The sequence below is a fragment of the Phocoena phocoena genome, chromosome 2 (genome assembly GCF_963924675.1).
Source record: "Phocoena phocoena chromosome 2, mPhoPho1.1, whole genome shotgun sequence".
In the NCBI taxonomy this organism is placed as follows: domain Eukaryota; kingdom Metazoa; phylum Chordata; class Mammalia; order Artiodactyla; family Phocoenidae; genus Phocoena; species Phocoena phocoena.
The window spans coordinates 67,295,488-67,319,814 of NC_089220.1; the positions used below are offsets into that span (position 1 = coordinate 67,295,488).

The 24,327-nt window shown below is 36.1% G+C and overlaps 1 protein-coding gene across 1 annotated transcript in view; it reads right to left on the bottom strand.

Annotated features, from left to right (window-relative positions):
- Nucleotides 1-2,160: 2,160 nt before the first annotated feature.
- The window catches only part of SCFD1 (sec1 family domain containing 1), a 135,159-nt gene continuing 112,992 nt past the window's right edge, over nucleotides 2,161-24,327 (bottom strand). The window contains exons 20-25 of the mRNA XM_065873045.1: nucleotides 22,442-22,495; nucleotides 18,821-18,873; nucleotides 16,589-16,622; nucleotides 16,021-16,086; nucleotides 8,025-8,093; nucleotides 2,161-2,384 (exon numbers count right to left, since the gene is read on the bottom strand). Coding sequence (XP_065729117.1) covers nucleotides 2,361-2,384; nucleotides 8,025-8,093; nucleotides 16,021-16,086; nucleotides 16,589-16,622; nucleotides 18,821-18,873; nucleotides 22,442-22,495 — 300 coding nt within the window. The 3' untranslated portion in view covers nucleotides 2,161-2,360. The remainder of the gene's footprint in view (nucleotides 2,385-8,024; nucleotides 8,094-16,020; nucleotides 16,087-16,588; nucleotides 16,623-18,820; nucleotides 18,874-22,441; nucleotides 22,496-24,327) is intronic.

The following is a 24,327-nucleotide window of genomic DNA, read 5'->3' on the forward strand; positions in this document are numbered from 1 at the left end:
ATGCAGGCCTCTCACTGTTGTGGCCTCTCCCGTTGCGGAGCACAGGCTCCGGACGCACAGGCTCAGCGGCCATGGCTCATGGGCCCAGCCGCTCCGCGGCATGTGGGATCCTCCCGGTCCGGGGCACGAACCTGTGTCCCCTGCATCGGCAGGCAGACTCTCAACTGCTGCGCCACCAGGGAATCCCCACTTCTTCTTTATCCATTCATCTGTCAATGGACATCTAGGTTGCTTCCATGTCCTGGCTATTGTAAATAGTGCTGCAATGAACACTGTGGTACATGTATCTTTTTGAATTATGTTTTTCTCAGGGTATATGCCCAGTAGTAGGATTGCTGGGTCATATGGTAGTTGTATTTTTAGATTTTTAAGGAACCTTCATACTGTTCTCCATAGTGGCTGTATCAATTTACATTCCCACCAACAGTGCAAGAGGGTTCCCTTTTCTCCACACCCTCTCCAGCATTTATTGTTTGTAGATATTTTGATGATGGCCATTCTGACCAGTGTGAGGGATCCCTCATTGTACTTTTGATTTGCATTTCTCTAATGATTAGTGATGCTGAACATCTTTTCATGTGTTTGTTGGCAATCTTTATGTCTTCTTTGGAGAACTGTCTATTTAGGTCTTCCACCCATTTTTGGATTGGGTTGTTTTTTTTTTTTTTTTTGATATTGAGCTGCATGAGCTGCTTGTATATTTTGGAGATTAATTCTTTGTCAGTTGCTTCATTTGCAAATATTTTCTCCCATTCTGAGGGTTGTCTTTTCGTCTTGTTTATGGTTTCCTTTGCAAAAGCTTTTAAGTTTCATTAGGTCCCATTCATTTATTTTTTATTTCCATTACTCTAGGAGGTGGGTCAAAAAAGATCTTGCTGTGATTTGTCATATAGTGTTGTGCCTCTGTTTTCCTCTAAGAGTTTTATGGTGTCTGGCCTTACATTTAGGTCTTTAATCCATTTTGAGTTTGTTTTTGTGTATGGTGTTAAAGAATGTTCTAATTTCATTCTTTTACATGTAGCTGTCCAGTTTTCCCAGCACCATATATTGAAGAGACTGTCTTTTCCCCAATGTAATGGTATTTGGAGGTAGGGTCTTTGGGAGGTAACTTGGTTTGGATGAGGTCATGGGATGGAGTCCCCACAATGGGATTAGTGCCTTTAAAAGGGGATGGAGGGACCAGAGCTTGCTTTGTACTCTCCACCATGTGAGGACACATGGCTGTCTGCAAATCAGGAAGAAGGTTCTCACCAGACAGTGGATCTGCTGGTACCTTGATCTTAGAATTCCCAGCATCCAGAACTGTGAGAAGTACTTTGTTGTATAAGCCACCCAGCCTATGGTAATTTGTTATAGCAGTCCAAACATGCTTTAAATTTCATCCCAGGAATAAGTCACATTAGCCAACCACTACCCACCTAGAATTATTTTTCTTGACCTGTGCTTTGGTACGATAGCATTGACTCATGGTAGGTGGGGGTGTGGAAAGAAGCAGTTCTGTTAATTAATCTGTTGTTTTATCTATTATCAGGATGTTGTCTGTAACACTACAGATTTCTCTTGATGAGGCTCATTAGGAGGAAAAGCTCCCTGGCCTTTATAATAGGAACAGTTCTTTTCTCTGGAGTGATTGGTTTGCTTTTATCTTATGACTGCCTTGAGATATATGACTGATCAACATTCCATTTTAGTGCTGCGTGCCAGGCAGATAGGAAGGTTAGAATCAAATTTAACACTTACTTTTACATATTATTTAGAACTTTACAGGATAAATGTTTTGTATTTGTCTGTTCCAGATGTTGTTAATGTTTGACTTTTGACATTATATAAAGGAGGGATTTTATGTGATAAAATGTACGTAGCTGTGCCAGACAGAGAAGAGACATTAAAGTGGCTATAAAATCTAGAGGCAACATGGGAAACAAACCATGGGAAGGTAATTTTACAATTAAAATGCATACAATTTAGGAGATGTAGGAGATCCATGAACCAATGAAATAACACTTGTATATTACATTCTTAAACTTTTACTAGCTTCAATCATAATATATTGGTTATTATATTAATATTTTAACATTATATTCAGACAGAGCTTTCCTTCCTTCCAAAGTAAGTACTTTCTTTCTCATTTGTCAAACATAACAGGAGAGATAATGTACAATGTTAAAATTTATTTCTCAAATGCTTTATTGTTTTAATCAGTACACATTATATTAAGTATAGAATTTCCTTAAAAATTAACAAATAACTCTAAGTTTCACTGTTAGGACATTGATATGAAGAAAGGAAACATCTGGCTCTTTTGACTTTTTACGTTTATCCAAGTTCTAAATAGATTCTCATGTTAAGGTTCTTCTGTGTTATTTTTGTCCAAGTTGTGACAGCTAAAACAAAACATAAAATCATAAATATTACTGTTTTTAATCACAAAAGAAACTTGGGCTTGAATTATATTTGTAAACACCTTAAATGCACACTTTTATCATGGTAAAATCCAGGCTTTCTATTTCATGCACTGCATTTCTAGAATAATACATTTTCATTCAATATTCACCACTAACTCAAATGTTTAAGATTCATAGATATTTAAAAACTGTGATGGCAAAAAGGTGTGTAAACATTATATAGGAGTAAATTCAAGTAATGGAAAACAAAAATCTGAGAATAAAAAAATTAATTAATTCACTATGAAAATGTAAAGAAAAACAACATCATGTGTGACTTTACTGCTGACAGTTCACTTTTCTATATATTTTATTTCTAAAAGAAATTAGAAATATATTTAATATATTTCTAAAGATCATTAAAAGGAAGGGAAAAGGCTTTCAATTCTGGAAGGCTGGGTAAACTATTGCACCAAGTCTATGACAGAGAGATAGAAATTATAAACTTTAAACAAATACAAAAACCAACTACCTGTAGGCAATGGGGAGCAACTGAAAGCAGGTGGCTTCTGGAACAGAATCAACACTTGGAAGGAGGGAATAACCCGGAATGAGTTCTCTGGTTCTGTGGCTCTTAGCCTGAAGGCAGGCCACAGTTGGTGCTATACTGGCAGCTAAAACTGACAGAAAACCTGCAGTCTTTCTGGACTGAAAAACCAGAGGAAAGAGTTTGGGGGCAACAGACTGTACAGACTAACAAACAGGTGAGATTTGAACTGCTGCCCAAGAGACAGAGTTTGAACTTTGGGTCTGACCAACACTCTTCAGAGAAATAGAATTCAGTTTCCAAAATACAACATTCAAAATGTAAAGGATACAATCTAAAATTAGTAAATATATGAAGAAACAGGAAAATGGAGCCATTCTCTAGGGGGAAAGACAATGGAAACCAACAGTGAGATGATCCATGTGTAGTAATTAATAGACCGGGGTCTTTTTTGGCCATGCCGCATGGCATATGGGATCCTACTTCCCTGACCAGGGATCGAACCTGTGCCCCTTGCATTGGAAGTGCAGTGTCTTAACCACTGGACCCCAAGGGTGGGCCCATAGTAGACCACGTTTTAAAAGCAGCTAGGACAATATCCTCAATGAAATAATGAAAAATAGGCTCACAATGAATGAAAAAAGGAAATCTCAACATAAAAATATAAACTACATTTAAAAAAAATCCAAGTGAAAATTAAAGAACTGGTAAATACATCAAACAGCAGAATGGAGATAGCAGAAGAAAGACTTATTGAATCTGAAGACAGAGCAACTTATAGACGTTAAAGAACAGAATCCTCAGGGATTTGTGGGACACTATAAACAGTTAAACATAAATGGAGTCCCAAAAGGAGAGACAAAAGTGGGCATAAAAATTCTTGAAGAACTAACAGCTGAAAATTCCCTAAATTTGGTGAAGGTATAAATTTATAGACTCGGGAAGCTCAGTGATCCCCAAGCAAGATACACAGAAGTCATGCATAGATACATTATAATTAAATTGCTGAAAACCAAAGATAATGATAAAATCTTGAAAGCACCAGAGAGAGATTACGCATTACATATAAATTTACACTGATCTGACCCTGAGAAAACTCTTCAAAAAGAGTCATGTACCAAAATGTTCACTGCAGCTCTATTTACAATAGCCAGGACATGGAAGCAACCTAAGTATCCACTGACAGATGAATGGATAAAGAAGATGCGGCACATATATACAATGGAATATTACTCAGCCATAAAAAGAAATGAAATTGAGTTATTTGTAGTGAGGTGGATGGACCTAGAGTCTGTCATACAGAGTGAAGTAAGTCAGAAAGAGAAAAACAAATACTGTATGCTAACATGTATATATGGAATCTAAAAAAAAGGTCATGAAGAACCTAGGGGCAAGATTGGAATAAAGACACGGACCTACTAGAGAACGGACTTGAGGATATGGGGAGGGGGAAGGGAAAGCTGTGACAAAGTGAGAGAGTGGCATGGACATATATACACTACCAAACGTAAAATAGATAGCTAGTGGGAAGCAGCCTCATAGCACAGGGAGATCAGCTAGGTGCTTTGTGACCACCTAGAGGGGTGGGAGGGAGGGACACGCAAGAGGGAAGAGATACTGGGATATAGGTATATCATAACTGATTCACTTTGTTATAAACCAATTATACTCCAATAAAGATGTTAAAAAAAATTTTACACTGATCTGAATGGCTGCTGACTTCCTATAAGAAACAATGAAACACAGAAGACAGTGGACTGACATCTTTAAGGTGCTGAAAAACTGTCTACCAGAACTTTGTATCTAGAAAAAATATTTATATATATGTACATATGTACAGATGTGTGTGTGTATATATATATATATATAATTATTTAAGAATAAAGGTGAAATAAAGACATTTTCATCTAATAAAAAATTAAGAGAACTCACTGCTAGCATACCAGAGCTACAGTGAATGCTACAAGTTTTTCAGTCAACAGATGGAAATTAAAATCTATATAAGTAGGGGGACTTCCCTGGTGGCACAGTGGTTAAGAATCTGCCTGCCAATATAGGGGACACAGGTTCAAGCCCTGGTCCAGGAACATCCTACATGCTGTGGAGCAACTAAGCCTGTGCACCACAACTACTGAGCCTGTGCACTAGATCCTGCGTGCCAGAACTACTAAAGCCCACGCACCTAGAACCCGTGTTCCGCAACAAGAGAAGCCAACTGCAATGAGAATTTCCGTGCATCGCAACAATGAGTAGACCCCACTCGCAGCAACTAGAGAAAGCCCACATGCAGCAATGCAGACCCAATGCAGCCAAAAAAAAAAAAAAAGAAAAAAGAAGCTATAAGTAGGGATGAAGAGCACTGGAATTTATATCCATATAAATGCAAAGATTTATGTCTTTGTTATAAACATGACTGAAGCACAAATGGTAACACTGTCCACTCTCTTGTGAGGTTAATGATGTATGTAGATGTAAAATATGACAATCACAGCATAAATGTTGAGGGTATGTATGGTTGCAAGGTTTCTACATTTAACGCAAGTGGCATAACAGAGCAACCCTAAATTTGAAATGCAGAGATATAGCTAAAAAAAAAATCTGTGGATGAATTGAAGTGGAATTCTAAAAAGTGTTCAAATAATACAAAGAAAGGTAGGAAAGAGGAACAGAGGAAACAGTAAAGTGCTAGACCTAAATCTAATCATATTAATAATTACATTAGATGTTAATAGACCAATAGACTCCAATTAAAAGAGACTGTATAATGGTTTTAAAAAAAACAACACAAGATCCACTTATATTCTACCTACAAGATATATGCTTTAAATATAAATGCATAGACAAGTTGAAAGTAAACAGACGGAAAAGTTATAAGATGCAAACTAAGTGTAAGAATGCTAGGGTGGTTATATTATTGTCAGATAAAGCAGACCTCAAGACAAAGAGCATTACCAGATATGCAGAGGAATACTGCATATAAAAGAATCCATTCATCAGGAATATACAATAATAAGTCTGTATGTACCTAATAACAGAACTTAAAAACACAAAAAGCAGAAATTGACAGAACTAAAGGAAGAGACAATTCCACAATCACAGTCAGAGATTGTAATACCAATCTTTCAATACCTGATAGAACTAGACCCAAAAAAATAAAAATAAAAATAAAGACATAGAGGATCTAAGTAATGCTATCAACTACCTTGACCAAATTAATGTTTATAGAACCCTTCCTTCAACTTCTGCATAATGCATGTTCTTTTTTAGGTGCATATGGAGTGCTTAACAAGATAGACCATATGTTGGGCCAGAAAAGGAATTTAAATAAATTCTGAAATAATGAACTTATGTATAGAATGTTCTATGACAAAAAGGGAATTAAATTAGAAATCAGTAAGAGTAAGATATCTAGAAACCCACAAATACTTGAAACAACAATAGATCTCTATACATGGGCTAAAGAATAAACTACCAGGTAAATTAAAAATATTTCCAACAATGGTAATAAAAACATAACATCAACATTTGTAGAATGTGGCTAAAGCAGTGTTTGGCAAGAGTTTAAATTTTATGATTTTCAATGTTTATTTTAGAAAAGAAAAGCTAAAGTTAATGACTTAATGATTATCCAATATCAGAAGCTAGTAAAAGAAGAAGAATGTAAACCCAAAGTAATCAACACAAAGGAAATAATAAAAAGTAGAAACCAAAGAACAGAAAACAAATAGAGTATAAAATAGATAAGTAATAAGAACCTCCAGTGTAAAAAAAAAAAAAAAAATTCAAAAAAAAAAAATTCAAGGGTTAAAAAAAAGAAAACAAATAGAGAAAATTAGCATTAACATCATCTGCTTCATTAAAAGAATTAATAAAATTGAGAATCTTCTAGTTAATCTAACGAAGAAAAATTCCATTTACATGATGTTCTAAAATAGACAAGACTAATCTATGGTGGAAAAACATCAAGACAGTGTTTTGGGAGCAGGCTTTGACTAGGAGCAAGGATTGACTGGCAAAGGCCATAAAGGAACTCTGTGGTGTAATGGTTCTGTATCTTGATAGGGGTTTGGGTTATACTCAGGTGAACGAAACATCTGACAAAGTTAGGAATGTACACTTAAGATACGTGTATTTCACTATTGTAAATTTTATCTCCAAAGGTAAAACAACAACAACAAACTAAACAAATAATGAAATCTAGTTAATGATATTGGCAATGAAGTATTAAGGGGGAAGTGTACTGATAGCTACAATTTACTTTGAAATTAATACAGGTGGAGCAAGGAATAGAATGAAGAATGGAAAGATGGACAGGTATCTTATAAAGCAAGTACAATAAAATGTTAATGGGGAGTATGCACGTGTTCAGTGCAAATTCTCTTCAGTTTTTCTGTATGTCTGAAATTCTCACAATACCACTGGGCCACCTCATTAAGGTTAAAAATACAAGAACCATATAATGTGGGTAAGAAACTTGTGCTAGAAAAAGATGCTAGGAAGAGCTGCTGAAAACGAGCACAGGGTACAGTTATGATTTTTATGGCAGCCAAGGTAAGGGTGAATGGATATTATTGGTCAGCCTATTGAGCCTCTCAGGTAGTTTAAGCTTTAAAAAGTTGAAGTTAATGTAATTACTGAGAACAGTCATGGAAACAATAGTAAAAGAATGTAAAGACTCTGTACACCTCAGCTACTGCTGTCATTAACTTTCAAGGTGAATGTAATTCTGCTGTATCAACTGAGCACATACAACCCCTTAATAAGGTTACTTAATTTCTCAGCTCGGCAAAGTCAGAAATGTGGACAGTATGTCAAGGAAATGCTGAAATGAATTTAGCCTAAGTGAGTAACACTACTCCAATTAAAAATTTTCTGAATTAAATTTACCTTTTCATAGATTTGGGATAATGGAAATAATGTTACTTATAAGAGTTTCCTTTATAGTTGTCCACGGTACAACCTTACATTCTTTTAGCTCTATGGCTTTTAGTTTCAGCTGGTTCAGATGAACATGATTATCTTGCTCTCTTCTGAAAAATATCAACAGCAACTTAGGGTATGTTAGCAGAAACAAACTAAAAAGTACACTTTACCTGTTTTATGAACTGTGTAGCATTAAAAAGTTCACTGCAGCCATATAAGATGTGCTTGCCTTGTTTCCCCTGTAAAAAAATCAGATACAGAACTCAGATACAAGTAACAAGTAATATTTTCAATATTCCCAAGAAGAGGGGTTAAACCTAATAAGACTTTTGGTTATTCTTTTTTTTTTTTTTTTTTTTTTTGCGGTACACAGGCCTCTCACTGTTGCGGCCTCTCCCGCTGTGGAGCACAGGCTCCGGACGCGCAGGCCCAGCGGCCACGGCTCACGGGCCCAGCTGCTCCGCGGCACGCGGGATCCTCCCAGACCGGGGCACGAACCCGAGTCCCCTGCATCGGCAGGCGGACTCTCAACCACTGCGCCACCAGGGAAGCCCTTTTGGTTATTCTTAAAAGTTTTAATTTTTTGGGGGGGAGTATTGGATTTTAGTGTACACATGTCTATCCTAAAATTACATGGAATAAAGGAGTGAGATGGCCATAGTTTTTTTTTTTTTCTTCAAAATATAGGTGGTAGGTACACTTCTAGTGCCATTTACACTGAAAATAGAAGGAATGTGATTACTGACACATTTCATGAGAGCCACAATTATTTATAAAATCTTAGGCCAACATTCTTCCAATGTAAGATCTGTAACTACTTGAAGAAAACATTCTTCAAGTTTTGTTACGCTGAAAGTAGGATATGGTGTGAGTAGCATGGACTGTCATTTCAGACTCATTTGTGATAATACAGTATTTATGTCTTAATATACCCTATTCCATTCTGTAACTCTATGAATTTCATTCTGAATTTTGACAGAATGTTGGAACCCAATTACAAGCAGTCAAATTTTTGACTGGAGAATTTTGGTAAGTTCTTAATGCTGAAATTCTTACATGTATTGTGAACTTGAATGTAAATTTGTAAGTTTTTTTTTGTAAAGTAAAAAGTTTATTGCACAACAAAGCAAATATGATTAATTAATCAGGAACAAAAAGAATTACAGCTTTGTAATACAAGATAAGGACATTTCTCTGTGATGTATGAGCCGAATAACATCGCTGGCTGAATAAATGTTATAGCTGACCTTCTCTGAGAACAAGTAAAACGAGAGTCACACCTCACTCTCCTTTTCTTCAAAATGAGATGGTATGTGCAGCCATAAAATAGGGTCATATAATTGGGATTCTTGAGGCTATACTCACAAAAGGGTAGAGGTCACAGTACATAGGGAAACATTAGAGGGGTCCAAAACTTCTAGGCACAGCTCCCAGGACCCCATCTCAGTAATATGACACATTTCATTTTCAGCTGTGAACCACCAAGATACAGTGGAGATACCCTGGTCTCAGTGGAGCCCCAATCTTGTCCAAGGAAGGGTTTTTTATACCTCTCTGATCACATAGCCAGAATCAGGCTGCGTGAATAGGCTTAACAGCAGAAACAAGAAAACATGACAGAAACCAGGTGCAAATCAATCTTTACATTTTCCATTAAAGAATGCTGACAAGCTAGTGCAAGTTGCCCCCTAGTCTATCTTGGACCCTAGCACAGGCCTATTTTAAACACTAGTTAATACATTTCATTCAGGGTTGGCCTAACATTAGCACAGGGTATATTAACCAGTTGAGATTAATCTTGTGCTTATATAAGTACATTCCCTCTCCACCCTTGACAAGCTTGCTTAATTCTAATTATTTGTCATCATTTTTCATCTTTTATAGCATTTATAGAATACAAAAACAAAGATAAACACAAAAATTCTAATCTTTTGATCATCCAGTAAGGTAAGTATAGCTTTAATTTTTAACACCTCAGTTTAGTAATATTTCAGTGTAAATTTATTCTTAATTATGCACAAATTTGATATTTCTTCCTTCCATTAAAAATTGAACTAATGTACTAACACCTTGATTCAATGTAACAATTAATTATTAACTAAATCTAGTTAATTCTCTAGCCAATCACCTTCCATCAAAAGAACAACTTGTGGTGGCTTTAAGTAAAATTCCCAATACATTTGGTCATTGATATCAGTATTATCAAATGTCTTGTTAAAACTCAATCCATTTAATTTTTATCAAATACATCAGTGTTATGCCAAATAGCAGTTACATTGTAAGTTAGACTAACATCATTACTAAATAAATCACCTAGAATCATTATAGTATTTTCTTTGCCTTCCCAACAAAAATGGCACTTGCCCGTTGTTTTGTGAACTGGTATAAATCAAGTGCCATGTTAGATACATTCTCAATTACAAGTCTCTTGTAGGCATAAGCCGTAAGTTTTGTTTCATACTACAAGGTTGCACTAACATGGGTTTCCGATGTCATGAGGGAGGCTGTCATAGACCTACTAGCTCAGTTTCCCCTGAATGGGGCTGAATGATAGGAAGAAGATGAAGATGAAGATTACTCAGAACAAAGGAAACAGTAAGACCAAACGGGATTAAAAAACAAAGAATTCTCAGGATAATTAAACTACATGGCTTAGCAGCTACTAAACATTAATGGCTGTATGAAAAACCCATAGGTAACAGCAAACTTAATGGTGAAAGATTGGATGCTTTGTCCCTAAGATCAGGAAGAAGATAAAGAGGTCTGCTCCGGACTCTTAAATATTGTACTGGGGGTTCTAGCCAGGGTAGTTAGGCAAGAAAAACATTCCAGATAGGTTAAGGAAGAAGTTAAACTAATTCTATTCAGAGATAACATGATCTTGTATATAGAGAATGCTAAAAATCCAAAAAAAACCACAAACCATCAGAACTAATAAATGAGTTCAATAGGGTTGCCGGACACAAGATCAATATATAACAATCAGATTTCTATACAGTTGCAAAAATGAAATGAAAACAATTCCATCCATAATAGCATAAAAAAATACATAGGAGTAAACCTCAAAGAAATACAAAGCTTAAACTCTGAAAATAACAACAAACTGCAAAGGAACCAAAAAATGTTGAAAGAAAAAGATCTAAATAAATGGAAAAACATTCCACGTCGTGGATTAGAAGACTTAATAGTGTTAAGTTCTGGGGAGTATTTTCATCTTATCTACAGATTCAACGCAATCCCTATCAGAATCCAACTGCCATTAACAGCTGATCCTCAAATTCATACGGAATTGCAAGGAACCCAGAAAATCCAAAACAATCTTGAAAAAGGATAAAGTAGGAAGACTCATATATCCTGATTTCAAAACTCACTACAGTGTAGTACCGGCTCAAGGATAGACCTATGGATCAATGGGATAGAGTTGAGAGTCCAGAAATAAACCCATACATGTATGGTCAACTGATTTTCAACTAGCCTGCCAAGACTGTTACCAAACCTCAAGTCCATGTGCCTGACGCACAGTGAGGCCAAACAATACCAAAACGTCGAAGTTTGGAACAGAGAAAGGTTTATTGCAGGGCCATGCAAGGAGATGGGTGGCTCATGCCTTTAAAGCCCCAAAATCCCTGAAAGCTTTCAGCGAAGACCTTTTTATAGGAGAAGTGAGGGAGGGCTTGGTTAGTTGTTGCAAACTTCTTGGTGTCAGATCCTTTGTTCTTGAGGTCAGGTCATGGTTAGGTAACCATGTTCCTGTAAATCTCCACCAAACAAATGTTATTCTCTGTTCTGACAAGAAAGGGCAAGGTCCCAAGGCACAACTTTCACCTTCCAAGGTCCAGGTCCTGGCTAAGAGGAGGCAGATCTCAGTTGGTGGCTCCCTCAGGGCCAGGTCCCCAGACCCTGCCCAGCTGTCATCACTGAGGGAGCCAGGCACCCAGGACTCAACTGGCCCTCAGGCTCCTCAGGCCGCCCATATGGTGGGGGCCAGGTCCCGCAGACTGTGTCCCATGTAGACTGCCACCGCCATCAGGTCATGGAGGTAGGGATGGGGGAGAGGTTCACCGCCGCCTCAAGGCCTGTACCTGGCCAGTGGGTGGCCTTGGCGAGGGCTCTAGAGCCCTGCAGGACACAGCCCCCAGCCTGTTCCCTGGGGCCCTCCAGCTCATCCACTGGCCTGAGGCTAGGTGAGCTGGAGGGCCCCAGGGAGGAGGCCAGCATCTGCCTCTTACCTCGCTCCGCCTGACCACCACTCTGCCGACCAATGACTGAGCGGGACCTCCTAACCCCGGCTCTAGTTAGTGGTCTCTCAGTCACTGTTGCCTGGTAATGGGTTGCCCAGTACCGGCACCCAGCAAAGGCTTCGTGCTAAGGGCTGCATACTGCCTCCCTCTATTACAAGACCACTCAGCGGGGAAAAATAGTCTTTTCAATAAATGGTGCTAGGACAACCTGGATAGCCATATGTAAAAGAATGAACTGGACTTTTTTCTATATACAAAAATTAACTCAAAATGGATCAAAGACCTAAATGTAAGAGCAAAAACTATAAAACCTATAGAAGAAAACACAGGAGTAAATTTTCATGACCTTGGCTTTGGCAAAGAATTCTTACATATGACACCAGAAGCACACGCAACAAAAGAAAAAAATGAAGGTTTGTACTTTAAAGGACACCAGGTAGAAGGTGAAAAGATCAAACAATGGGAGAAAATATTTGCAATCATATATCAAGATAAGGGACTTGTATCTAGATTATATAAAGAACTCTTACAAGTCAGTAGTAAAAAGGCAAAATAACCCAATTAAAAAATGGGCAAAGGATCTCAATAAACATTTCTCCAAAGAAGATATATAAATGGCCAATAAGCACATGAAAAGATGCTTGACATCATTTAAGTCATCATGGAAATGCAATCAAAACCACAATGAGACACCACTTCACACCCACTAGTACAGCCGAAATCAAAAAGTCAGATAAGTCCTGGCAATGATGTGGAGAAATCAGAACCCTCATACACTGCTGGTGGGAATGTAAAATGGTGCATTTTACATTATTTTTGGAAACAATCTGGCAGTTCCTCACATGGTTAAACACAGTTATTATGACCCAGCAATTCCAAATACATGTTTACATAGAATTACACTGGCCTATTACCTATGGTTCCAGGTGGACAGCAATAGGTTTTACCCAGAATAGACACTCATTTTGGATTTGGACTTATACACCTGGTGACTAAAGCAAATACCTTTAACACCTTTAACATCACAGCACAAACGGTTTCAATTTGGACTTCCTTTATATACATCACTTGACAAAGAAACCCATTTTGCTGCAGGTGCAGTTCAACAGCACGCTAAGAAGCATACACAATAGACTGACATCATATACCTTACCAAACGCACAGTAGTGGACTGACTGAAAACTGGAACTGACATTTGAAACATCTACTTTCTTTCTAATAAGAGACAGAAAGAGTGGCTTGCGTGACAGAATGTGTGTTAAAACATAACAGGCATTTAATTAAAGGGGGAATCAACAGCGAAGAGGTTGTTGAGATACTGTAGGAGAAACGGGAGGGAGGAAGTGGGGTAGTAACAGAAACCACTAAAAATTTCTCCTGCATTTCTAAAAATGTTTCTTTTTCTCTGCCTGATCCTGTAGTACAGGGACATGAATCACATTTATAAGGTCTGAAGAAAGGATTAACTGCAAGCAAGACATCAAGACAATACCTCTACATCTGTCTGAGGAATGATGGAATGGGATGTTTCTTCTTTTCGTCTGTGTAAACTGGGATTAATAGTTTCTGCATCTGTACTAACCAGTGGATAACACAGTCCTATAAGCTCGCACTTATCCAACCTGCCTCCTATGACTGGGAATGAAGAAAGGGGAAAGTACTGGCCAATCTCATACTGTTGCCAGCTCTATGGATCAGGCGTCTTGCTGAATCTGATGGTCTTCTAAACCAAGGGCCAAATTCTGGGTAAGAATTAATGACACATGGACGATGGAGAAGTCTTGATTCTCAGGAATGTAACCAATAAGTAAATAATACCAAAAAAAGAAAAGAAAAAGCTAATATTATCTTGGTACCTTGCAAGAGGCTGAGAGCAAGAGAATAATACTCTTACCTATATTTATAGATGCCCATAACACCTGCAGAAATAGGCTCCTTTATTTGAAGCTGAAGGTCCAAGATGGGTTCTGGGAGGTTTATGAAGGATTTAATCTGGGCTTATTCATGTGCTATGTTTTGATGATGCCAATAACATCTAGGGGATAAACACCTAGAATAATTCTAATGCTTCCTTTTGTTTTACGTATTCTCATTTTACAGGTTTTATATATTCCAGAGGACCCCTTTTGGGAGGCAAAATTAGGATATTTTTGCTGCTCAAAGGTGTACAAAAGAATCTGTTCAACAAAAGAGCCAAAGACCATTGTGTAAATATGAACCTGAGTGATGATCTGTTATGAAAGGTGCCTGGATACAGGGACATAAAATACCTGTTACATGCCTGATGAGCCACAGTATCATGTGCTCTACCACCTGTACACCACGTTTTGGTGGGTGGAGGGTAATAATCAAGGTAAAAAAAATATTTTGTAACCTGAAACCAAGTAAAGAATAACTTGGTGGGCTTATATATCTACCGCTGATAACCCTGATGTTGTTCTGATGGAGGTGATTGATCAGAGAAAGAACTAGACAATTAATTGTTACATTGATTCAACTTATTAATACATTTCACAAAATTAAAATTTCTGTGGTGGAGAGAGGTAAGAGTTGTGAGGCCTATACATGATTAAAAACAAGTTTGCACTGGAATATCTGGTAAACTGCAATGTTTCTTTAAAGTTATACCTGCATTTCAGGTATAACAAATGGTTAGTATTTGTTAGTATTTTGGTTTTTATCCTTCCTGTTTTTCTGTCCTATAATGTAAAAGAAAAAAGCAGAAAGAATGCTGACAAATGTAATTAAGAAAGCTTAACCAAGGATGGGGTATAAGTACAGGATTAATTTCAGCTGGTCTGTTGTAACCCTGTGTTTATCCTTGGGAACACACCTGGAACCAATCACGTTGTTGACCCTTGGCCAAATCTGAATGAAATAGATTAATATAGTCCTGCCCAAGGTTCACAGATAGACCAAGGGACAACTTGCACTAGTTTGTCAGCACTGTTTAAAAATTGTACAGATTGATGGTTTACACCTGGTTTCTGTTATGTTCCCTTGGTTTTTGCCTTTGAGCCTAGTCACGCAGTCCGATTCTGGCTATATGAACAGAGAGGGGTATAAAAGACCTCTCCTAGTATAAGATGGATGCTCCCTTGAGACCAAGGTATAGATCTTAGTGGTGGTTCACATTCTGAAGCATGTTATGTGCAACTGAGCTAGGATCCTTGGAAGTATCTGGTGGTTTTGAAGCTCTGTGACATCTGCCTATGTATATTTTTCTCCTGCTGTACCAAAACCTCTACCTTTATTGAAGTCTTATGTAATACAGGACATAAGGAATAATCATTATTCAATATTAAGTGAATTAAATGAAGATTACAAAATGTCATTGCAACAATCACTAGTTCTGTTGCCTCTACCTTTTAAATGGTGTTTTTGCTCTTCAAGTTACACCCTTCCCTTCATATTCTTTTGCTTAGTTGTCTGTCACTCCCTGCTGCTGTCAGTTTTGAATAGCACACCACTTCTAACGTCCTACCTCTAAAGGACCTGTTTGCTGAAAAAGCAGACATTCCAAGTTTGTTTGAAGTATGTTGCTGACTTAGGTCAATAAGATGAGAGAAAAGTGCTTATTATTCAGGTAAATGGGGTTCAGTAAATCATCTCACCAAGGGAGACATTTTTAGAACAGGGGCTTATTTGAGGTATCTAAACATTTAAAGTCAAAATAAGATAGCTGCAAAGTACATTACATCAATAAGGTACATTATTTTCCAAATCAAGTAAAATTTTAGGCCAGAAATGTGACAGGAAAACAATGAACATATGGGCATTTTTCCCTATCTGCTGGATTTTTAAACTACCTCTAGAAAAGGGGTTATGTAAGAATCAGGGGAGCCACCCGAGAATGTTAGTATGTTAAAGACATGGAACAACTGTGAAACCTCAAATGATAAAAGAATATAAAGGTCAAATGTACCTTTATGTAGTCAATAAGATTTTGATATTCAATGTAGTTGCCTCCTCCCACCACAAAAACAATTGCCTAAAAATGCAAACAGAAAAAAAATAGGTAAGTTAAAAGAAATAGTTAAAACAGTATTTTAACTCTCAAACATGAAGTTTAGTCTGGAGCCCATTCCACAACTTAGGATGTGATCCCTTGCTAGCTAGTATTTTTTTTACCTAAGTGCCTGATGCTACTTCAATAATAAAGAAATTTATTTCTTAGAAAAGTCTATAAATTTATAAATTTCTAATTTCTATTGAGTAGTAAAATGAAGTGGAGATTTTTCAGAAACAATTCTGAGGAAAATAAACTTCACCCTTCAATTAAACAATACCAAATAAATCCAAAGGGCTTTTTCCAAAAGTTATTTTTGAATTTGTCATTTATAAAGAATCTTAGGTACATGGAATTGGATTTATCAAGACTGCCATACAGTAACCATCATAAAGCTATGTTTAGGACAAAGATATTCTTCAAGACTGCTTGGTTACCTTTCATCCTTCCATTTCAGGGACAGAGGATTTTTATATGAACTTACCTCTTGAAATGGATTTTTGTTCCTTGGAACTGAGCTGTAAGAACAACAAAAAACACACACGAAATTTCACCCAAAGCTTCACTTAAGGATAAAATAGGCGTGGGAAACACACAGACACACGCACACACTATTAGCTATGTATTTACAATTCTTCTTCCTTCACCTTCTTTGAGCCAGGTAGTGAAGTGAGATTCAGAGGAACAGCTAGATGAAGTACATATCTCAGTGTCTAAAAGGGAATGGGACAACTTGTTGACTTCAAAATAAAATTCTAGGAGAAGACTGAGAGGGAAAAGAAAAGACTGAGCAACAGTTCCCACGAGGAGTGGAAATCTGGGTATAAGGTGAATTAATAAAATATATACTTTAGCGGTAAATTATGTAAAATTTTTACCATACTCAACAGATTACAGTTTGTGGGTATCTAAATTTGTGAAAAAACTATGCAAACACATGTATGGGAAGGATAACAATTTAGGAAGCAAAGAGGGGATGGAAGAAGGGATGTGTATTTTGCTATAGCTTTTTAATATTTATATATTAATTACATATTTATATATTTGTAATATATTTCAAAAATACTTTCTTGGTGTCAAAGAGATCTTTTAATAAACACAATTTTCAAAGCTTTTGTGAGTCAAATATATATTTGTTTTGAGTGCTAAAATAGGCTTTACAAAGATAACTTAGGTTTTCTTCACAAGCCATTTTTGAAAATCTCAACCAAGGGGAGAGAGCTATTACAGCCTCTCACTTATTCACAGGCTGATTCCACAGTTCCATCTTTTCCTCATTTCTGAGGCCTGTGTCAATATTCCATAGAAGGAGCCAGTAGCTGCCCTGACAGAAATGCCTCACAAACTTCCTTCTAGAGTGCTTTAAGTTCCTCTAAGAGTAGACATGAGATGAGGAGAAGACTTAAATAGCACAGCATTACTAGTTATTAAAAACCAAGATCTAATTGTGATGAGACAGCTCAAGAGAAGGCTGAGTCTATTAAAAAATGAAACTGTGTTTCACTGTCTTATCAATGCTAATATTCCTCCTCATTATCATGCATAAACTATAGGGAAGATTAAAAGAATTTCTCAGAAGTTTCTAAAATGCAAAATATATCTACTGATGCAAATACAAGGATGGAAAAATTGTAAGCTCGAGAACATCCAAGAGTTGCAAATCCACCATTTTAAAGTGTACAATCTGGTTTTTAGAATATTTGCAGAGTTGTACAACCATCACCACTGTCTAATTTCAGAACATTTTAATCACCCGCCAAAGAAGCCCCATACCCATTAGTTGTCACTCCTCATTCTCTCCCTTCTATAATTTATTCTTTGTCAAATTCTTTCTTGCCAGCTGCAGTTGCTACCAGCGCTTCTTTTGTAACTTTGGTAGTGCTTCTGATAAGTTCACAAAAAAGAATCTTTTAGGTTACTAAAACAATCTAATAATCAGTTTTCTAGTGACTAGATTATCTGTTCTGACTACCTACAAAGATGTGAAAGCTTGGGATAGAGCAAAGACAAAGTTCTAAAGATCCCAAACATAGGGTATAGGCAATAAAGAAGCTTCACCCAAGTTTTGGTGCTAAAGACCATCCCTCCAGGAAGGTTCTTCCCCCCTAATTCTGCCTATTCTTTTTCTGTATCTTGTAGGCTATTCTTCATACCACCATGGATTAAATCTTAAAAAATAATATCCAAAATAAAGTTAACAAATACCTTACCATACCATGTTTGTCATAAAGTATATAGATTATTTGCAGAATGTTTCATTGCTATAAGGAAGTATTCACAGCAATGATTCCCAGGGGCTTAGATTTTATGGACCAGTTAAATAAAAAGCCAACAACTGGTATCCAACGTAAAGCTCCCATCTTTTCATTTGGTCAATAAGAATATTCATTTAAAAACACACAGATTATCCAAATTCTCTTCACCCACACACAGTATGTAATACCCTCATCATTTCATTAAAAACAACAAACATCTAAATGTATTTTTTTGCATGTTACACTTGGAAGGAAAAGCATCAAAGTGTTAGGTATAATTACCAGTGATTACTTCTGGGTAAAGAGATTATACATACTGTTTACTTACCAGTTTTCTATATAGTTTGAATTTTTAATAATAAGCAGTTACTGATTTATAACAAAAAATCAGTAAAGTTATTTCCGTTCTTGGTGGGGGTGGGGAAACCTACAACAAATTATACAAGACAAGAGCTGCTTACCTGTCATTGCCCCGCAGCATTTTGGGATCAAAATATCTATAGTCATCAGTTTCCTATTAAAAAAAAAAAAGAACTTTACCATGACTATGGAATTTTTCTTTAGAAAGTTCAAGTTTGGCTTATTTTAAGAATACCTGATGAATCTACTAATGAATCTATTAATTTGGTAGAGTGGGTAACCACCATCAACATTTACCGAGCAATTACTATGTGTTAAACGTTGTTCTAAGTAAAATTACATAATCCCCTATCACCTATGAGGTAGTTATTATTATCCCTATTTTTCAGATGGGCAAGTTGGGGTACAGAGAAGTTATTTTAACTTTCCTAAAGTCACATGACAAGTAAGTGTGGGAACTCCAGGATTTGAACCCAGGTAGTCTAGTTTCAATGCCCCAGCTCTTAACCACTATGCGTATTGCTTCTCAAAAATATACCTGTTTTGACATAGAAAACAAATTTATGGTTACCAAGCGGGGGAAGGGGCGGAGGGATAAATTAGGAGTTTAGGATTAACAAAAGAATACTACTATATATAAAATAGATAACCAACAAGGACCTACTGTATAGCACAGGGAACTATATTCAATATTCTGCAATAATCTGTAAGGGAAAAGAATCTGAAAAAGAATATATGTATATAACTGAATCACTTTGCTGTATACCTGAAACTAACACAACACTGTAAAATCAACTATACTTCAAAAAAAAGTAACTAAGAAAAATAATATACCTGTTTTATAACCTAATGTACTTAAATATTCTTGCTTTTAGAATTTATTATATTATTATTATATGTCTATGATTTTACTGAATGTCCAGAATACCTAATACAGGTTCACAATCTCTCATAATTGAAACCTCTGCAGTTAGATGTATTTTGGAATTTTGAATTTAAAAAATTGCATATAGATAATATCATGCATAAACTATATATAATATAATATTCCTAGAGGGCAGCACCCCATAATCTAACACGTTAATATTTCTGGAGCTAAATAGATGAATATTAACATAAAGTAGGGTAAATCAAAAGTACGAAGAACCTCAACTTGAGTTAAGGTTACGTTTTGCCACCGAATGAGTTATATAAAATCTCTTAGTTTTCAGAACTCTTTGGACTTCAGAAGTTGTGGATAAGGGGTTGCTGACCTCCATACTACATTGGAAACTAGCTTCTTGATATTAAAGGAGCTGGAAAGTACTGCTTTACTGTTTATAATGTAGTCACTTCCTAATCTCTGCCTCCTTTGCCCTCCATGGTACAATCAGCCAAAGGAACTCATTCTTTTCTGAAATGTTATCTGGTTCTTTTCTGGATGAACCTACCCAAACGTGATCAATGACAAACCATGCATTGTTGCCACTACCTAGTCCTGCATTCAATGGTGGACGATGCTAATCAATCACAGAACTCTCCCTGAACCCAAAGGCAGTGCCATAATCCTTCAATACTTTGCTCTAGGAAACTACTACTAGCCAGATGTACAAGGGAAGATGAAATTTACCTGATATCTTGCCTAATCCCTTTCTTTCATTATATCCAATCAAGACAAATCAAAGAACACTTAATAAACATTAGTGATAAGAATTCATCCAGAATTAGTTTATAGCATTTTAAAGCCTTTGAGATACGATATAGTCAAGATGACTAGTCAGGTCTAACTTAGTACACTTTGTTAATCTCTTCAAAGCCTCCAAATCAATTTGTCAATATGGGAAAAAGACAGGGATAAGAGAGGGAGCAGGCATCTGTCTCATCTAGCAGATGGATGAAAAAATGCTTTCAAAGCTGAAAAATTTTACTTTTTCTAATTAATTAAAAAATATCTGTAGTAATGTGCCTTCAGTTATAAAGTCAAAGTCAATAGAACTGATAAATGAACTTACAGAACTTGGAAAACATCTGAATAAGACCCATAATTTAGCCATCTGTATGTCTATGACAGATATGTGGAAGGTGTGTATATGTTGGAATGAGTAGTAGGCAGGAATTCAGAAGTAGTGGGTTTTTGGTTCCAATTCTGTTATTAAAAATAGTGTGCCTTGGGAAACGTCACAATATCTCTCGGTTTCCTCTCCTTCACAGTTAAGATTCTACAGTTTCATTAAACTCTAAAGTTCTATGATTCTACGAAGGGCATGGCTCTTGCCCTAATCAATATAGCACAGTGGTGAAAAATGTGGCCTGTTCAGCTCTGCCATTTATTAGCTGTGTGTCCTTGGGCAAGTTAATTGTGCCACAGTTTCTTCATCTATAAAATGAGAATAATTTAAAAAAATAGTATTTTTCTTAGAAGGTTCGAATGAGGATTAAATGAGCTATGTGAAAAATGTTTTGACTGGTTCCTTGCTAAAGAAATGCACAATAAATGTTAGCTATTATCATTATTATTGTCCTTATCCATCATCTCGACTTCGAGATCAGGGACAGCAACAAAATATCCTGAACTTGCCTAACACCTTGTGGATATGGTGTCTAAAGTTTTGCATTTGTTTATATTTTTAATCTTTATTATTGTTTGGGATAATATCTTCCAGAAATTTACTGCCTATTATGAAGTAGTAGTCTATAAGACAATTAATCATAAATCATACTTCTCTCAGGCTTTTCAAGAAGCATTCCTTCTTCATATATTCTAGGATGTAGTAATAAATCTATTTTTACTACATTGTATACCACTTTCTCTATATTGATTCCCAGATAGAAGAATCCAATCCTTTTTAGCTTATCATTATAGACAATTCTCTCATTCCTTTCATAAGTGTAATTGCCCCTTTTTGGGCTTTTTTATAACACTATATCTTTGTTTTCACATGGACAGATTTTAAAATTTGTTTTTGTTAATTTCCTTTAATGTTATAATAACGTTTTAAGGATTACAAAATAATGACATATTTAACTGCAGATTCTGTTCTCACTCTCTCTCTCAGCCTGGTATCCTAAGTCTTGATGCCAAGTCTATAGTGATCCAGATCAGCCCAAATGCGGGTTTTGATCATGCGGCTTTTCTCTATTCCAGATAACCACTCTATTTCTAGTTGCCACAGTAACAGGATGGGCTCTTTTATGAAACAGATTGTGATGATTTTTACATTCCTTTCTTGAATTATAAACAGATAGCTTGAAAACCCATTCTTTAAGTAAATGCTCATATTTATTTACCCATTTATCTCTTCATCAAACAATTTCTCTCTCAATTTACCTTTCAGCCCCAAAGAACTTGGTGCCATCTGAATACATGCACTTAAAATTTTTACTATGCACTCCTCTCCTAATTTAATTTCATAAAATTAAACTGATCTGGTACTCTTTATAGTACACCAACTGATGCTCACTAGTTCTTTTTTATTTATAGAAACTTGCTCCTTAGGACATATATAGGATATAATCTACATTTACTTCGGATGAAAGCTGGCCAGAGTGATGTAGCAGCTGAGAAACCAATTCCCATTTATCTGTGATAATGGCTAAAAAAGGCTGTTTGAGAACATGGACTCTTTCCTTTCCAGCATGTAGTCTGCTGTGATTAAGCCCACAACAAACTCTGAGTTTATCACTTTTTGTATATAGTCTGGTATGTTCAAGAACTTACAAGTACAGTGTTATATGTTACTCACAGGGTTTGACTTCATCTCCATGAGATTGTCTAAAATACGAGTAACAGGTAGATTCTGTGGAAGAGATCAGTGAGTATTTTGTTAAATATTAGAAGAAATAACAAACCAAAATTCTTCTCTAGTAGCAAAACAACCTAATCATTCTATAGTTCAGTATGCTTACCTTTCAATTAAACACATTCTAAGATTAAGTATTCTGTGAATGGTGTCATAGTTGTAAATACCCTTGGCATTATTCAAGGTTCCATAGAAAAAATGTAATTTTTAAAAATGTGTAGGTATATCCAGGTTTTAGTACAAATACATATTTGGGCTTTTTACTTTGTTGGATGTCTGCTTTTTAACACCCGTAATTGTAAGCTTTTAATTGAGTAAGAATCCCCACCCCCTTTTTTTCATTTCCTTTCTGCAGATTTATTTAAAAAATAGTACTTTAAGTTTGCAGAAATATATGAGATTTAATGACCTAACAGAGTTTTTTTCATTTCTAATGTATATTCTTCTAGCCAATAAGATACTTGTGTTCTTTGAAAAAATGGGGAAATGGATGCACACACAACTTTATTGACCGCTTTAATTTTGCCTGGGATAAATTCCAAATTTTCAATGACATACTATATTATCTTCTTACAAAACACATTCCACTTTGAACATAAAATGTATAACACTGGTGTTGACAGAAGATTGCCCCTTGACATGCTTACATGCATGGGGATATGAAATACTATTGCTATGTTTCAATCTGACCATTTTAACCATTATTTTGAACATAACACATTGGGTACAGAAAATTTACTAAGTGACTATTATGCCTATTCAAAGTACCTTCCTACTGGGATGGTATTCTGCCCACTTTTAACTGATATTTCCTTTGTGAACTGTACAGAATATTCTGGAAAGAATAGTTTTGTATCTTAGAGATTTCATACAACAGAGGCAACATTAAATCTCATTATTTAAATAACTGTAGATAACACATTACTATTTTACAAGTTTTACCTTCTGTAGGTCATAAAACATTTTATTGTTACTAAAATGGACCATCACTAAGGAAAATGCTGCTTTGCCCAGGCAGAAAATACGCATTTCTTTTTCCTTTTCCTTTCTCTAGATCGGCAAGTAAAAATCTTTCAAGATAATCTTAGGCAAGTAAAATTAAAGCTATTTCATTATTCTCTGATATTTTTGTTGGCAAGGAACTTCTTAATATAAACACAAGCACCAAATGTTCAAGCTGACTGAATGTACTTCCTGAATTCTATTTAGAATTTGAAAAAGAGAGCTCAAAATTTTACCTTTTAAGTTTTCTTTCAAATAAACTTGAGTTTGTTCACTTAAGAATGTAAGTCTAAACCATAACTTTCTCTAAAGAATAACTGGGTACAGATTTAAATCTATAAAAATGCTTTCAAAAGAAAAAACTACAGTTACAAATTTGTTCTAAGTAACACCAACAAAAGATGAAGTACTTTGCAACATAACAGGAACAATAAAAAGAATTCTGGAGCAAGGCAACATTATAAATTATAACATTTTACTAAAATTAATTTTATATCCATTTCTCTATTTATGTTTTTTTTTTTTTTTTTTTTGCGGTACGCGGCCCTCTCACTGTTGGGGCCTCTCCTGTTGCGGAGCACAGGCTCCGGACACGCAGGCTCAGCGGCCATGGCTCACGGGCCTAGCCGCTCTGCGGCATGTGGGATCTTTCCGGACCGGGGCACGAACCCGTATCCCCTGCATCAGCAGGCGGACTCTAAACCACTGCGCCACCAGGGAAGCCCCTCTATTTACTTTGAATTCTCCGTTTAGCTCTCTGAATTGTACTATGGTATTAGATATGTGCAATGGAGAAAAGTTCAGAAAAGATTTTATATAATTGATAA